Genomic DNA, 15,523 nt, shown 5'->3' on the forward strand with positions numbered 1-15,523 from the left:
ACTTTTCTCACCACATCGTCATGGTTAATAGTTGTCAGTTCCAAGGTTTTCACAACGTATGCAGTCAGACGCGCTTAAAATGGCCATAGTTTTATGGAAAGCCCATTTACTGGAAGGTGCACTCAAGGCTATTCTGAGCTCATATCTTTACCTTCTGTAACTACATGCTCCGAGCATTTTAAAAACACTTCAAATTACTGTACTGTGCAGCCGATTTCCCTATTCTCAAAAAGCCAGCAATGAAACTTCACATGAGTGCCAAAGAAGGTCACAGGCCTACAAGGAGAATTAGTGCAAGCTCGGCAAAAACATCTCAAGTGGAAGGAGAAAGCCTGCTGCCCGCAGAGAGACAGCATTAACAGCAAGACTACTGCCGCTAAATGCTACATGCAGGATTGAGCTACTGAAACAGAGAAGTCATTCAGGCACTCAAGGTGGTCTGTACCTGGCGCATCATCCAATACAAATGAAATGAAAACGTACTTTTAGATACACGAGCAGCAGGCTTTTTTGGTGCAGCCCTTCCTAGCCGTTGGGTTGAAAAAAAAACGAAAATACACCCAAGAGAACTTTAGAAGCAGCGACAGTCTGAAGTCTAGCTGATTGGCTACCTTAGAAGAACTTGTAAAAAAATTCAGAGGGCCCTTAAGACTGCTCATATGTTGAAGGCGAAAACATTAGTGTGTCATCGTGAGCCGTTCAACCTCAACACATGTTGCGCACTGAGAAATGAAAGAGAGGTGTTTCTTCCAACTGATTAGACAAAAACTAAATCCACAAACGTCGAAGTGATTTCCTGTACGCCCTGTAAGTACACACACTCACTAAAGCTGCTGGACTTTCTTGTGATGGGGCTTTTAAAATGTGCTCATGATTCTCAAACCTTGGTGAAATGCGTCAAACATGGGGCCAATAACTTGGCTTGCAATGCATTTGCGGCCGTACACAATACAGCTTCTGTGGATCCTTTGTTCAGAATCAGTTCATACAACATGCACACACACACATGTGCGTTGCCAAAACAGTGGTCAATGGGCTTACCATCTGCAGGAGTGCCCACAACCATCGCTGGGTTGACCAGCAGATCTGAGGCCGGTGAAATTCCACAGCTCGCCATGGATGTGGCTGTGGCCACTGCGAGAAAACGAATGATTGAGTAGCACTTATTGTAGCAAGAAGCCAAGGAAAGATTACCACTGATCCAAAAGTCACCTAACATAAACACCTGCTCCCCCACATGTGCAAATAAATGATCCCCCAACTACACACCCAACTACCGTATTTACACTATTGTAAGTCAACCTATTTTTTAGCGATAAATACATAACGATAGCATTTAGAGCCTTCAGCGAGGAGGCGGCACGTGACCATGGCAGCGCCTCCACGATATCCTGGCTGGTCACGTGATGCGAGCAGCTGCTGGCGGCGCCGTGGCTGCTCACGTGGTTGGTCACGTGATGTGGAGAAGCTGCTTCTGCCAGCGGCGCGACGCACCGGCGACATCGAGCTGCAACAGTTGTGCGAATGCGCCGTGTCAAGGGGGCCGAAGATGAAGAAGGAACGCTTGGCAAAACGGAGCGGCGAAAGACTGACTTTGCAATTCAACTGAGCAAGTTCCGCTCGGCCAGCTGTAGCTATCGCGTCACTCAAGATTTAACCAGAGCTAAACCACAGCCAATTTTTTTTTATTTGAAAATCTAAAGTGGGGGAGTCGGCTTACAATCAAAACCAAAGCATGGCACCATAAAGGCGACAAACGAGATAGCAGGGATTCTACAGCATGGTTTAATTTTTGCTGCGCTGCTCCGTGGCATTCCTCTTGATGTTGGCCTTGAGCAGCAGCTATGTCAATGCGTAGAGCTGGCACCCTGTCTTCGTGCAGAGCAGCAGGTGGCGGCTGTTGATATGCAGCAAACCAGGACACCCCTTTCCACATGTGGCTGCAGATAGCGGAGGCAGCACGGTTTGCTATCGCGTTCTACTCTTAAAGGAAAAGCTCAAACATCCTCCAAGTTTTTCTTGTTTTATCTGTGCACTCAATGCTCAAGGGAGTGTTGACAGCTGGAAGGGCCGCTGTTCCAATCGTGGCGGCACTGCCACTCGGAACGACAGCTGTGCCGTGGAGCGTCTGTAGCTGCCGGAAGAGCCGACGCCGCTCACGTGTAGTTTCGCTTTGGTTCTCATGCATCTAATGACTGCCGCCCACGTTTCACAAGTTTATAATGCAGTATTTCGTCGATCACTATTTTTGCTCTGAGTCCGATAAGCGTCCAGTGCTCGTTCACGGCTGCATTCAAGATGACTGTCATTCTTTACGCCTAAGAAACGAACAAATGCGCGCGGGGCCGCCTGTTCGACATCTCGGAGCGGGTTGTGACGTAGTGCAAGTCATGCACACGCGCCTAGCCGGACAGAAGCAGCCCCCATTTCTGTTATCTAACCGCTTGCCTATATAACCGCTCGCCTTCTTCAATAAAGCGTCATTCATGCACCATGCTTCGTCGTGTCCACATGGTGTCAGAAGTGGCCGGTTAGCGATCGCGCAACGCAACCGGGCAACGTAACCGACGGCAGAAGCACGGCACTCCGGGAGGCCCGGGTAATTTCATCGGACCAGAGCCATGACAGACGCCGAGCAGCACCGCGCCCAGCCTGCCGCCCCCGTCACTTCGCTGCTGCCACCACCGAAGGCCCTGGATACAACGGGAGATGTCTGGCATAGCTGGGAAGCATGGAAGCAAGAGTTCGAGCTCTTCTCAACTGCAACCTACCTGGACCAACAACCCAAAGGGGTACAGGCAGCCACTTTTCTCATCAGTATTGGAGAAGACGCACGCAAAACGTACAGCACTTTCGTATTGGATGCTGGAGAGGATAAAAGCGACATTGCTGTACTGAAGCGAAAGTTTGAAGCGTTCTACAAACCAGCACTAAACCTAGCTTATCACGAGTTTCGATTTGGAAAGCGTGACCAGAAGGAAGACGAACATTTTAACGATTGGTTAACGGAGCTGCGTGTACTAGCAAAAAGCTGTGAATTCGGTGAGCTGGAAGAACGCATGCTAAGAAGCAGAATCATTCTGGGAATGAGAGACAAGAAGCTTCAAGAAACGCTTCTTTCTGAAAATGCTTCCTTGGCCAAAACTGTTGAAATGTGTCGAGCTCGGGAACACGGCAAAGAGCAAAGTGAAGAAATACTCCAGCAAGAACTGTCAAGTGGAGGTCAATGCGGTCCTCCAAATGAAAAGTCGCTGTAACAAATGTGCTCGTGTTCACAACAGTGAAACATGCCCTGCAAAGGGACGCACGTGCTTAAAATGTGGCAAAAGACATCATTTTGCAGCTGCGTGCAAAACGAAGAGCGCTAACCTCTGCGCGAAAGAGCAAAAAGTGGCGTCACTGGAAGCGAATTCAGACGGACAGGCAGATAATTTCTGGTTGCAAACTTTATCGCCAAGCAGCAAGAAAGACGACCGCTGGACTGCAATCGTGAAAATAGAAGAAACGCCCGTTGCCTGCAAGCTTGATACAGGAGCCAATTGCTCGGTCATATCACGCAGCCAGCTGCAGAAGATAACTCAAAAGCAACCCGAAAACTGCGCTGTCGTGCTGAACACATTTTTTGGCTTTCAGAAAAAAGCAACGAAACGTAGTCACCTTCATGTGACCGGACCCGAGGGAACATTTGAAACGACATTCTTCGTAATGGAAGACGACATACCCGTGACTCTTAGCGGCTCAGTTGCCGAGAAGCTAGGCTTGATTCGCCGAATTGCTTCACTGGAGCACCAAGAGCTGTACGACGTAGTCAAGCCGTATGAAGACGTCTTCTCCGGATTAGGCGAGCTCAAGGGTGTCGTCTACCACTTGAAGCTCAAGCCAGGTTCCCAAGGAGTGGTCAAAGCAGCACGCCGGATTCCGTTCGCACTCGAGGACAGTGTAAAAGCGGAACTGGACCGCATGGAAGCAGCCGGAGTAGTTTCCAATGTGACCGAGCCAACCGAGTGGTCCAGCCACATGGTTACCGTCATAAAGAACGACAAGGTACGCATATGTCTCGATCCATCTGATTTGAACAAAGCGCTGCTGAGGGAACATTATCCTATGCCAACGCTAGAAGACATTGCACCGTCTCTGTGTGGAGCACAATACTTTTCGGCTTTGGATGCCGCTACGGGATTTTGGCAGATAAAACTGGATGAGGAAAGCTCCAGAATTTGCACAATGAGCACTCCGTACGGTCGTTACAGGTTCCTACGTATGCCTTTCGGCATTTCTTCGGCTTTCGAAATATTTCAGCGCGCCATGCACAAAGTACTAGAAGGTCTCACTGGCACAGCAGTCGTAATGGACGACATTCTAGTCTGGGGTCGCACTAAAGAAGAGCATGACGCAAATCTTGTCAATGTGCTGACAAGATGTCAGGAGCACAACTTGAAATTGAACAAAACAAAGTGTAACTTCTTGCAGGAATCCGTCAAGTACCTAGGCCACGTGTTGACGCGCGACGGGTTGAGCCTGGATCCAGGGAGACTGGAAGATATTTTCCACGTGCAGGCCCCTTGCAACCGGAAAGAGCTACAGACATTCTTGGGTATGGTGAACTTCGTTTCCCGCTTCATTCCTAATATGTCAACGCTCACAGCATCGCTCCGAGAACTTTTAAAAAAGAATGCTGCATGGGTTTGGGAAGACAGACGTCAAAAAAGCTTTGAAGCACTGCGCGAAGCACTAGCAACGGCACCCATATTGGCATATTACCAGAAGCGCAAACCAATCACCCTATCTGTAGACGCCAGCCAAAACGGAATTGGCGCTGTGATAATGCAGGATGGACACCTCTTAGCTTACTCATCTCGCTCGCTGACAGAAGCAGAGCAAAGGTACGCGCAGATAGAGAAAGAGATGCTAGCAATCGTCCACGGCTGTGAAAAATTCAAGGACTACATTTTCGGGCAGCCAGAAGTCATTGTGGAATCTGATCACAAGCCGCTCGAAATGATTTTCAAGAAGCCATTATGCCAGTGCCCTCTCCGCCCGCAGCGTATGCGTCTAAACCTACAAATATACCATATAAATGTCAAGTATACTCCGGGAAAACAACTGTTCATCGCTGACGCGTTATCACGTTTTCCTAATAAAGCACAGCTCGTAGAACATTGCGCGCATTTCCACGTTAACACTATCGCTTGTCTTCAAGCTTCAGACAGGCGCCTGGAGCAAGTTCTGCGGGAGACGGACCGTGACCCAAGCATGGTGAAACTTCGCCAGTATGCAAGCACAGCGTGGCCCATTGACAAGGCTGACGTCACTACCGAGCTACGCAGCTACTGGAGCTTCCGCGACGAGCTGCATACTGAATCCGGCCTTGTGTTCCGGAGCAATCGCCTTATCATTCCTGCCAGACTGCGCAATGAGGTACTGGCTTCTCTTCATGCTGCGCACACAGGAGCAGAAAAAATGAAGGCACGCGCCCGAACCGTTGTCTTCTGGCCAAGTATAAACAGCGATATTGAGGAAGTCGCTCAACGCTGTCAAACATGCCAAAAGTACAAATCAAGAAATGCGCGACTACCGCTGTTAAGTCACGAGATACCAACTCTGCCCTGGGAGTCAATAGGAGCTGATATTTGTCATCACAACGGTGCCGAGTACTTAGTCGTTGTTGACTTCTACTCTTTCTTTTTTGAAATCAGGCTTGTGCAAGCGCCGTCAGCCAACAAGGTTATTGCAGCATGCAATGACATCTTCGCAACACATGGCTTCCCAAGGCGACTTTGCACAGACAACGGACCACCCTTCAGTAGCCAACAGTTCAAGGATTACGCCGATAAGATTGGCCTGCAACACGTCCGGTCTAGTCCGTACTATCCCCGCTCGAACGGAATGGCAGAAAGAGCAGTACAGGAAGCTAAGAAGCTGTTAAGGCGGTTCCGTTTCGGCAGCACTGAGTTTTGTGCCGCATTGCTTGAGTGTCGAAATTCACCTCGGGACTCTTCTCTGAAGTTCCCTGTGCAGAGGCTCATGGGCCGACAGACAAGAACGCTGCTTCCTGTACCAACCAGCCACCTACAGCCACAAACAGTGCCACCCAAGACCGTGCGACGAAGGCTAGAAGACATCAGGAGCAAGCAACGCTGCTTCTACAACAGAGGTACACGGCCTCTTCCAGAGCTTCGCACTGGCTCGACCGCAACTATGTACAATGTGCCCTCAAGATCATGGTCCCCTGTCACGGTCGTACAGCGGGCTGAGACTCCTCGTGCCTACATTGTCAAAACGGAAGAGGGTCAACAGTTTCAGCGCACAAGAGAACACCTCAATCCGGCTCCTCCTCCCTCGTCTCCAGACCACAAGACTCCCGCGCCGCTGCCAGCTGTGGGAGTCCCAGACACTACAGGGACATCCGAATCTACACAACTCCGCAGGAGTGAACGGAAGCGCCAACCACCACGAAGATACCCGGCGCCTGAGTTCTGAAACTCTACTTGATTCGACGATTAAAAAAAAAAAGAGAGGGGAGTCATGCACACGCGCCTAGCCGGACAGAAGCAGCCCCCATTTCTGTTATCGAACCGCTTGCCTATATAACCGCTCGCCTTCTTCAATAAAGCGTCATTCATGCACCATGCTTCGTCGTGTCCACAGGGTGATACAGGTGTGGAGGGAGCATCGAGGGAAAATTTTCAGCTCTTCTACAGAACATCATAATGTGGTTGTTAGCGAAATGCGTGATTTTTCTAAACAACGTTAGAACAACGTGCTGTGGGACCGCAGCAGCAATCACGACGGCAGAAGTGTGGACGAGTAGTACAGTGACCAATACATTTTTGTTTTGGAATGTGCCCACGCGCCGCAGCTGACAGCAGCCGGATATATAGTAAAAGCGAATCTTAAGCGACCTCAGTTTTCTTGCTGACATGCTATCGAAGGGGGTCGACATACATTCCAGTCGACTTACAATCGTGTAAATACGAAAACTGCCAGCAAGAAAAAAAGAATATTTCACTAACTTTTCCTTGACATAGAAAACGTGCGTTAAGCCTGGTGCCACTCAGTCCGCTCAATATACACATTTATTTATTTATTTATACAATATACCCCTAAAGGCCCTCAATTTGAGGGTATTACATAGAAGAGGGGGGTGGTACAGGCAAGTAATCAAAATAAAGAAATAAATAAGCCAAAAATTCAAGAAACTACAAACAAAAAAACTCATAAAACATATGGATCCTTGGAATAAAACAAAAACCGGCATAATTAAACATTGAAGCATAAATGGCAAGAAACAGAAACATTAACAGAGTAAAGTTAATAAAGGTTTACGATGTCTATCCACAACAGCATGCAAATAAAACAACGACAATCATCAATACCAGAAACGAAAGACAAAAACCTAATGCACTGGTAAGTTAACAATGTAATAAAAGATGTTACGCAGAAGTAGTGGCAGATATTATTTTATAAAAATTCTCTGGATCAGTGGTGGTAGCAACATCTGAAGGGAGTGCGCTCCAGTTGGTTATAGTGCGTGGAATGAATGAATGTGCATGGTTAGATGTACGGCATGACAAGCGCTTAACTTTAAACGGATGGTCGCGGAGGTCAAAACGGAGGAAGGCAAAGAAAAAAAGTCATTATGAAGCGTTGAGTGATGATACAGCTTATGAAAAAGAGATAAGTGTGCAACTTTACGACGGAGATATAGACCTTGGAGATCAGCGCGTTTCTTCAAGGCTGTGGTGCTGGAATGACGTGAATAATGGTTTATGGGTGATTTAACGTCCCAAAGCGACTGACGCTATGAGGGACGCCGTAGTGAAGGGCTCCGGAAATTTCGACCACCTGGGGTTCTTTTACGTGCACTGACATCGCACATCACACGGGCCTCTAGAACTTCGCCTCCATCGAAATTCGACCGCCGCGGCAGGGATCGAACCCGCGTCTTTCGGGCCGGCAGCCGAGCGCCATAACCACTCAGCCACCTCGGCGGCTGACGTGAATTATCAGAGTAGGTGAAACGAGCTGCCAGATTCTGCAATGATTCGAATATATTTATTAAATATTCTTGATGAGGGCCCTAAATAGCCGAAGCATATTCAATTTTAGGTCGAATTAGAGTGTTGTAAGCACGCAATCGGAGGTGAGAGAGAGCATGCCTTAAGATATGTTTTAAGAGGCCTAATGACCGATTAGCAGATGCAAGATTAAGGTTAATGTGGTGTCTGAATGAACGTGAAGACCGAGGTATTTATACGTGATTACCAAATCGACTGGAGTGTTATTTAAAGAATACGCTGTTTGAAATTGAGATATTCGGTTAGTAAAAGACATAGGTTTTGTTTTGGAAAGGTTAAGTTGCATAAGCCAAGTAGAGCACCATGCTTTTACTGTCTCGAGGTCGGATTGTAAGGCTAGGTGGTCTTCGTTAGTATAAATTTTGCGATAAATTACACAATCGTCGACAAAAAGTCTGATCTGGGAAGAAATGAAGTTAGGTAAATTGTTAAAAGCTATCAAAAAAAGCAAGGGGCCAAGCAGGCTTCCTTCTGGGACGCCAGAATTTACTTGGCGTAGAGACGAATTTTGCTTATTGGCACTGGTAAACTGAAACCTGGCACAGAGAAAAATCTTTAACCCACGAAATAACAAGAGGGTGAATATTAAGAAGTGTTAATTCGGTTAATAACCTGTTATGAGGCACTTCGTCGAAAGCTATGGAAAAATCAAGAAATATGGAGTCGACTTGAATTCCAGCATCATGAATGAAAGCAGATGAATGAAGTTCGTGGATGAAATCAGCAAGTTGCGTCTCGCACGAGTACCCTTTACGGAAGCCATTGTGATGACCGCCCATAATGCGCAGGTCCACACGGGACGGAGAGGCAAAGAGACAATGTATGGCTCAGTTTAAACAAACAGATATATTCAATAATTACGCATGATTAAGATTATACATCAGAGGCTGGGGCGTCCGAGCTTACGCGCCGACGACTTCATGGGGACGATGGAGGGGCTCCGGAGTTGAGCTCGAACGGTTGCTGGCAGAAGCTGCACGCCGTCGGGCTTCGGCGCTGAAGGCCCCCTTGGCGGACGATGTCATCCTGAGCGTCGCTTCTTCGGTACTCCTTGTCGACTTTTATATCCTCTTATCCCCACACTCCCTAGGGTGAGGACGCCCACGCCGGAGTGGGGGGGGGGGGGCTAGGGCTTTCACTTGGGCGCACAAACACACCACCGCACTTATGGTCTCGCCCCCCTCACGTGTTGAGTCCGAGGAAAAGAAGGTTGTCGTCGAGGTGGCGCATAGCGTCAGCTGTGGTAAGGCGCGCTCTGGCCCGCTGTCGGTTCCCGCGGGTCACCGGCCTCCGTTCTCCATCAAATGACACTCGCCCCTTCAGGCCGGAACGCGAGGTCACTAAAAGGCCGGGAAAGTGGTCCCTCGTCCTGGGATGTGCTCGGGTGGGTTGATTGATGATGCCCGCCGTCTTGCCACGGGGCCAGGCCCGCCGAAACGAGGCTCCCCTGGAACGGCCACGGCAATTGGGGAAGATAACGCCCGTCTCCCCGCGGCGGCGGCGGCGGTGTTCGACTCGTGCCGACACTATGGAAAGGGGGTCCGGTTGTGCTTTCGCCGCCACTGGGGGCTCCGTCTACGCCGCGCCGTCGAACGCGGACCCTCGTAGCACACACAAGGAACGTCACACTCGCTCACCCTCCAGAAGAATGTTCTCCGAACATTTGAGTCCATGCAGCTCCCCTTGTCTTTCTGAATCGCCTCGCACAGTGAGTCCGACAAAACACTTTTCGCTGCACTCAACACCACTGCACAACACCATATGCCTCCGCTGTCATAACTGGCGTCTCCAGGGGCAGCACTGATCTTCTTTTACAGATAAACATGAAACTCAGCACCCAAGCCTCTCCTTTCTAGTCCAAAGTGGACGAAATAAATTTACCACAGTTACAAAGGAGCTCCCACTTCTAGCACGATCACGGCACAGACAAAAATATAGATAACGAAAGGAAGTAGGGCAGGTTCTGCATGCGCTCCGCATGCTCTCCTGTGAAGGTGTTACTTAATGACAGAAAGGTTTAACCACCAACTCCGATAACTTAACACAATTCTAACCAGTTCACAACTCCGCTCTGTTTACGCCATTAGTCCGAATTAGCTTTCCGATTTCGCAGCGGATATCAGCCTCCATGAGTCATACTAAGTAAGTCTGTGACCCTTTGTCTGCTTTGGGACTCGCGAGGGCTCGTGGCAGGAGCCTCTCCTGGCGTTATCTGCGCGGCAACCTCGCGCGCTTCTTCTTCTAGCAATGCATGAAGTAAATCCGGTGGCATTCCGGCCGTCACCTCTGGCACCTGCCGAACAAATGCAGGAGAGGGCGTTTCTTGCGAACTATCTGCGCGCTCCGCTTCACTTCTGTCCCCATCAAAATCCGCGCTTTCCTCTTCCTCATTTCGTGAATACTGAACCGGTGCCGACTTGACGCGATTTGCGTGTATCCTTATCAAGCGCCGGTTCACGTCTCGGACTCTGAAGTTTACCGGAGAAAGCTTCTCGACAACCTCGCACGGTCCTCTCCACTTCGTCTGGAACTTACGAGCTAGCCCAATCTGCCTTTGGCCGTTTTCAATGTACACGCTGTCCCCCACATCAAACGGCGCGTCTCTAGCACTGCGATCGTGCACCTCCTTCCTGCGCTTCGCCGCTTTCTTTAAGGCCTCCTTTGCGATGTCCCTCCCCACTTGCAAGCGCGATTCTAGCTCAAGCTTATAGTCGTCCAGTGAAGCGTATGGGACACGACGGGGGCCCTCTGGCACTTCACTAGGCTGGTCCGGGTCTCGGCCGTAGAGAAGAAAGAATGTCGATTCGCCCGTGCTCTCGTGTGCTGCGGAATTGTAGGCAAACATTGCATACGGGAGCCACAAGTCCCAGTCCCGCTGGTCGCGCGAAACAAAATGCGACAGGAACCCGGCCACGGTTTGGTTCAGTCGCTCCACCGCGCCGTTGCAAGCCGGATGGTACGGTGTTGTCTGCTTCTTAGCGATCTTAAGCAGCTCGCAAACTCACCTCATTAGCTGCGACACGAAGTTCGTTCCCCGATCTGTCAAGAGTTGCCTCGGGGGTCCATGTCGGAGCACGATCTGTTCGACAAATGCTCTTGCAACCGTGTCTGCCTTCTGATCTGGGAGTGCTACCGCTTCCGCGTATTTTGAAAGGTGATCGACAAATACTAAAATGTACTTGTATCCGGAAGTGGTCGTGGGCAATGGGCCCATTATGTCCATACCTGTCCGCTCGAAGGGAGCCGAAACCTCAGGGAACGGCTGAATTGGAGCTGGTCTTCGTCCCTTGGGTGTTTTTCTGTCGAGACAGGAATGTCACTTCGCACAGTAGTCTCTAACATCCTGTCGCATGCCACTCCAAAAGTACAAACGCTCCACACGCCTGCGTGTCTTCGCTACGCCAAAATGACCGGCGCATAGCGCATCGTGAAACGCGCGAAGAACCCTTTCTGTCCACGACCGAGGTATGACGACTCTCTCCCAAGCGGTTTTCTCTGGTCTCCCTTTCCTGGTTGGCCTCGTGCGCCGACACAGGGTGCCGTCTTTGCCAATGAAATAACCTAGCTGTTCGGGGTGAGACGGTGCGCCCTCTAAGCTTTCGATTATTCGCTTCAGGTCAGGATCTTTGCACTGCTCTGTGCGTAATTCGGCGGGGTCGACTACGGGGACAAACTCATCTATAGCTGCCACGGCAGCTGTGCGGCTGAGTGCATCAGCATTCAGATGTGTCTTTCCTGACTTGTGCTCAACTTCAAAGCAGTATTCCTGCAGGTGTAGATTCCATCTAACGAGTCGCGAGCTAGGGTCCCTGACACTCATCACCCATTTCAGAGGATGGCAGTCGGTGACTAGCTTGAATTTGCGGCCGTAAAGGTAGCATCTGAAGTGCTTTACTGCCCAGACAACGGCGAGGCACTCCCTTTCCGTAGCTCCGTACTTTTGCTCTGTGGGGCTCGGCTGTCGGCTAGCAAAAGCAACGGGATGTTCTTTGCCCTCGATAACCTGAGATAGCACGGCACCAAGTGCGAACTTTGACGCATCTGTGGCCATAACGAAGGGCAAATTAAAATCCGGGTGGCGCAACAGCGGCGCACTCATTAGCTTCCTTTTCAGGGCCCCAAAAGCATCCTCCGCGTTTTCGTCCCAGCGAAAGGCGACATTTTTGGCTGTTAAGGCGGTGAGCGGTTTAGCGAGCTTGGCGAACTCCTCTATGTGCCTTCGGTAGTAACCGATCAGGCCGAGAAACTGCCGGACCTGGCGGACGTTAGTCGGGGATGGAAAATCCGAGACACACCTTAGTTTCTCAGGGTCCGGTCGCACGCCGTCAGCTGAAACAACGTGCCCGAGGTATTTCACCTCGTTTTTGAGGAATTGGCACTTAGAGGGCTTCAGCTTGAGACCCGCTCCTCTTAGTCGCACCAAAACCTGCTCAATATCGCGCAAATGGTTCTCAAAACTGTCACTGTATATGATTATGTCATCCATATACACGAAGCACAGCCTCCCCAGAAGACCTGCCAGGATAACATCAGCGGTTCTCTGCCAGACAGCAGGGCTGTTGGCCAGACCCATCGGCATTCTTTTCCATTCATAGTGCCCTGAGGGCGTGTTGAATGCCGTTTTCTCGGCATCTGCCGGATCGATTGCTATCTGCCAGAATCCCGCCGCCATGTCCACTACCGTGAAGTACCTGGCAGAGCCCAGCTGAGAAAGCGTCTCCTGTATATTGGGGATGGGGTATGGATCGATGCGAGTTACGGCATTTAGTTTGCGGCAGTCCACTACCAATCGATACGAGCCATCTGGCTTTTCCACCAATAGTGCTGGTGCTCCCCAGGGTGACTTTGAGTGTTCGACAATGCCGCGATCAATCAGGTCCTGCACCTGCCGCTCCATCTCCTCACGTTGGGAGTAAGGAATCCTGTACGCACGCTGGTAAACGGGCGATGAAGTGCCGGTTTCTATCCTGTGCTTTATAACGCCACAGCAGCCCAAATCCAGGTTGGACGCGGCGAATACCTCCGAGTAGTCGTTCAGCAAACCAGCCAGAGCCTCCATCTCCCTGGATTTTACGTGAGAAAGATCGAACGACACCTTTGGAGCAGCCGAAGGACTAGCATGCTCTACAGTTGCGAGTACCGTATCGGTGGGCTCACGTTTCTCTATCGCAGAGGTGAAGAAAGCCAATGTTGTGTTCTTGGGAAGGCTCAGTGGCTGCTGGCTACAGTTAACCACCCGTAGGGGCACTCTGTGGGCGTCATTAACTGTCACGAGGCACGCGGCTGCCTTCAGGCCATTGCTGAGAGAGTCGACCGGCTCAAGCACTCCCACGGCGCCGCTCTCTACATCTGAAGGCACAAACGCGTACAAAATGTGCTCCGACCAAGGAAGGACGACCGCCTCATCGACCAGCCTGACGGCAACCCGCGAATATACCTTCTCCAATGATCCCACTGTTTGACGGGAGTCAATATCGGTAATGCGAATCTCAGCCCCTCTCCTGTTCAAAAACGGAACTTTTGAGCCGCCCGCATTAACCTCTTCCTCAGAGAATGAGACTACTACCTTCCCTTTTCTCAAAAAATCCTGCCCTTATATACCTGACACTCCGTTTGGCAGAGACACCGTGTCCGGGCATACGTAGCAGGGGTGCTCCAATGCAATTCCGCCGAGAGAGAAGTGTAACCGGTAGAGTCCACTTATGCCAAGAGGATCCCCCGTTATGCCTACAAATTTGGTTGCCATACCACCAGACGCTTCCAACACCTCGCGGTCCCCCTTCCTTCGAAGCGTGTTAAAACTGCTCTCCTTAAGCAATGTCACCTTTGACCCCGTATCTATCAACAATTCCATGCAACAACCATTTAACTTGCAACGCACAACAGGGCATGCCTCGTCGGCCACACAAACTACCACCACCTCATCATCCACTGCTCCCTCCCCACGCTCCTCAGGCTGGGGAGGACTATCTATTTTTTTGTCTCGGTATCTGGAGCCCCGCTGCAGGCTTGCTTAGGGCGTGTCTCGCCTGCTTCTCTTTGTGGCTCCCCACGGCGCACGTTTTGGCAGAACCTGGCGATGTGTCCGCGACCCTGGCAAGCGAAGCATACGATTTCTTCAAAATCTCGCATACCGCGCCTGTAGCTTTGTGGCGGTCTCCGGTGTCCAGCGAATGGGCGCTGTTGAGCGCGCGCTTCAACCTGGCGTTCCACCTGCTGAGATAGCAGCTGTTCTAAGCGATCTAACCGCTCTGTGAAGAGAGCAACCTCCGGGTTGAGCACCGCTCTCTCTATGACGCGTACTCTCGCTGCGGCTGTCTTTAACGCCTCATTTCGTTCCTCATCCAATGCGGCCGCCACGGCTTGGTCGAAATTGCTCGGTTTGCGCGAGAGCACGAACCGGCGCACGGGGTCTTGCAGACCAGCCACGAACAAAGCGGTCATTTCCTCTTTAAGTAGATTCTCCGCGTATTTCTTCCTTAGCTGGTCTCCTTCCTCCTCCCTGCTTAACGTATCGCGTGCTAGGCGCTGAAGCCGCGACGCAAACGTTCGCACGTCCTCCCCTACCATCTGTCCGGCGTCACGGAACCTCTGTACCCGCACGTGACGTGGTTCAGTGTCGAAATGCTCAAACGCGAGCTTCTTAAATTCCGCAAATGATTTTGTGGTTTTTACTTTTTCGTCTCGCCATGCAAAATCATGAGCAGCTCCTGCCATCTTACACCTCGCCATTCCCAGCATTTGAGCATCGGACCATCCCCCCATTTTCCCAATCTCTTCTAGCATGGAAAAGAAATCGCAGAATGGAACCCCTGTCTTATCTCCTGTAAACGTCGGAATGAGGCTTCCTAATGCCAGCATGCTTGCTCCGAGCGACGGCTGTGGAGTGGGAGCTCCCTCAGATACAGACATTTTTTTTTCACTCAAGACCTCCGGTGCCTCAAGCCTCTCAAATGGGGGTAAAAGTCCCACAATCAGTCCCGTGATTCTCTTTTGATTACAATTTTGAAGTCATGAATGACGCAGCATTCCGAGGACATTTGCTTTTGAGACCCCACTTCTGACACCAGTGTTGTGACCGCCCATAATGCGCAGGTCCACACGGGACGGAGAGGTAAAGAGACACTGTATGGCTCAGTTTAAACAAACAGATATATTCAATAATTACACATGATTAAGATTATACATCAGAGGCTGGGGCGTCCGAGCTTACGTGCCGACGACTTCATGGGGACGATGGAGGGGCTCCGGAGTTGAGCTCGAACGGTTGCTGGCAGAAGCTGCACGCCGTCGGGCTTCGGCGCTGAAGGCCCCCTTGGCGGACGATGTCGTCCTGAGCGTCGCTTCTTCGGTACTCCTTGTCGACTTTTATATCCTTTTATCCCCACACTCCCTAGGGTGAGGACGCCCACGCCGGATTGGGGGGGCCTAGGGCTTTCACTTGG

At 50.7% G+C, this 15,523-nt stretch overlaps 1 protein-coding gene across 1 annotated transcript in view; it reads left to right on the top strand.

Moving 5' to 3' along the window:
- Positions 1-2,412: 2,412 nt before the first annotated feature.
- The window catches only part of LOC144129398 (uncharacterized), a 29,734-nt gene continuing 16,623 nt past the window's right edge, over positions 2,413-15,523 (top strand). The window contains exons 1-3 of the mRNA XM_077663522.1: positions 2,413-4,044; positions 4,471-4,594; positions 5,201-5,850. Coding sequence (XP_077519648.1) covers positions 3,127-4,044; positions 4,471-4,594; positions 5,201-5,850 — 1,692 coding nt within the window. The 5' untranslated portion in view covers positions 2,413-3,126. The remainder of the gene's footprint in view (positions 4,045-4,470; positions 4,595-5,200; positions 5,851-15,523) is intronic.

Source organism: Amblyomma americanum, chromosome 1, assembly GCF_052857255.1.
Source record: "Amblyomma americanum isolate KBUSLIRL-KWMA chromosome 1, ASM5285725v1, whole genome shotgun sequence".
NCBI lineage: Eukaryota > Metazoa > Arthropoda > Arachnida > Ixodida > Ixodidae > Amblyomma > Amblyomma americanum.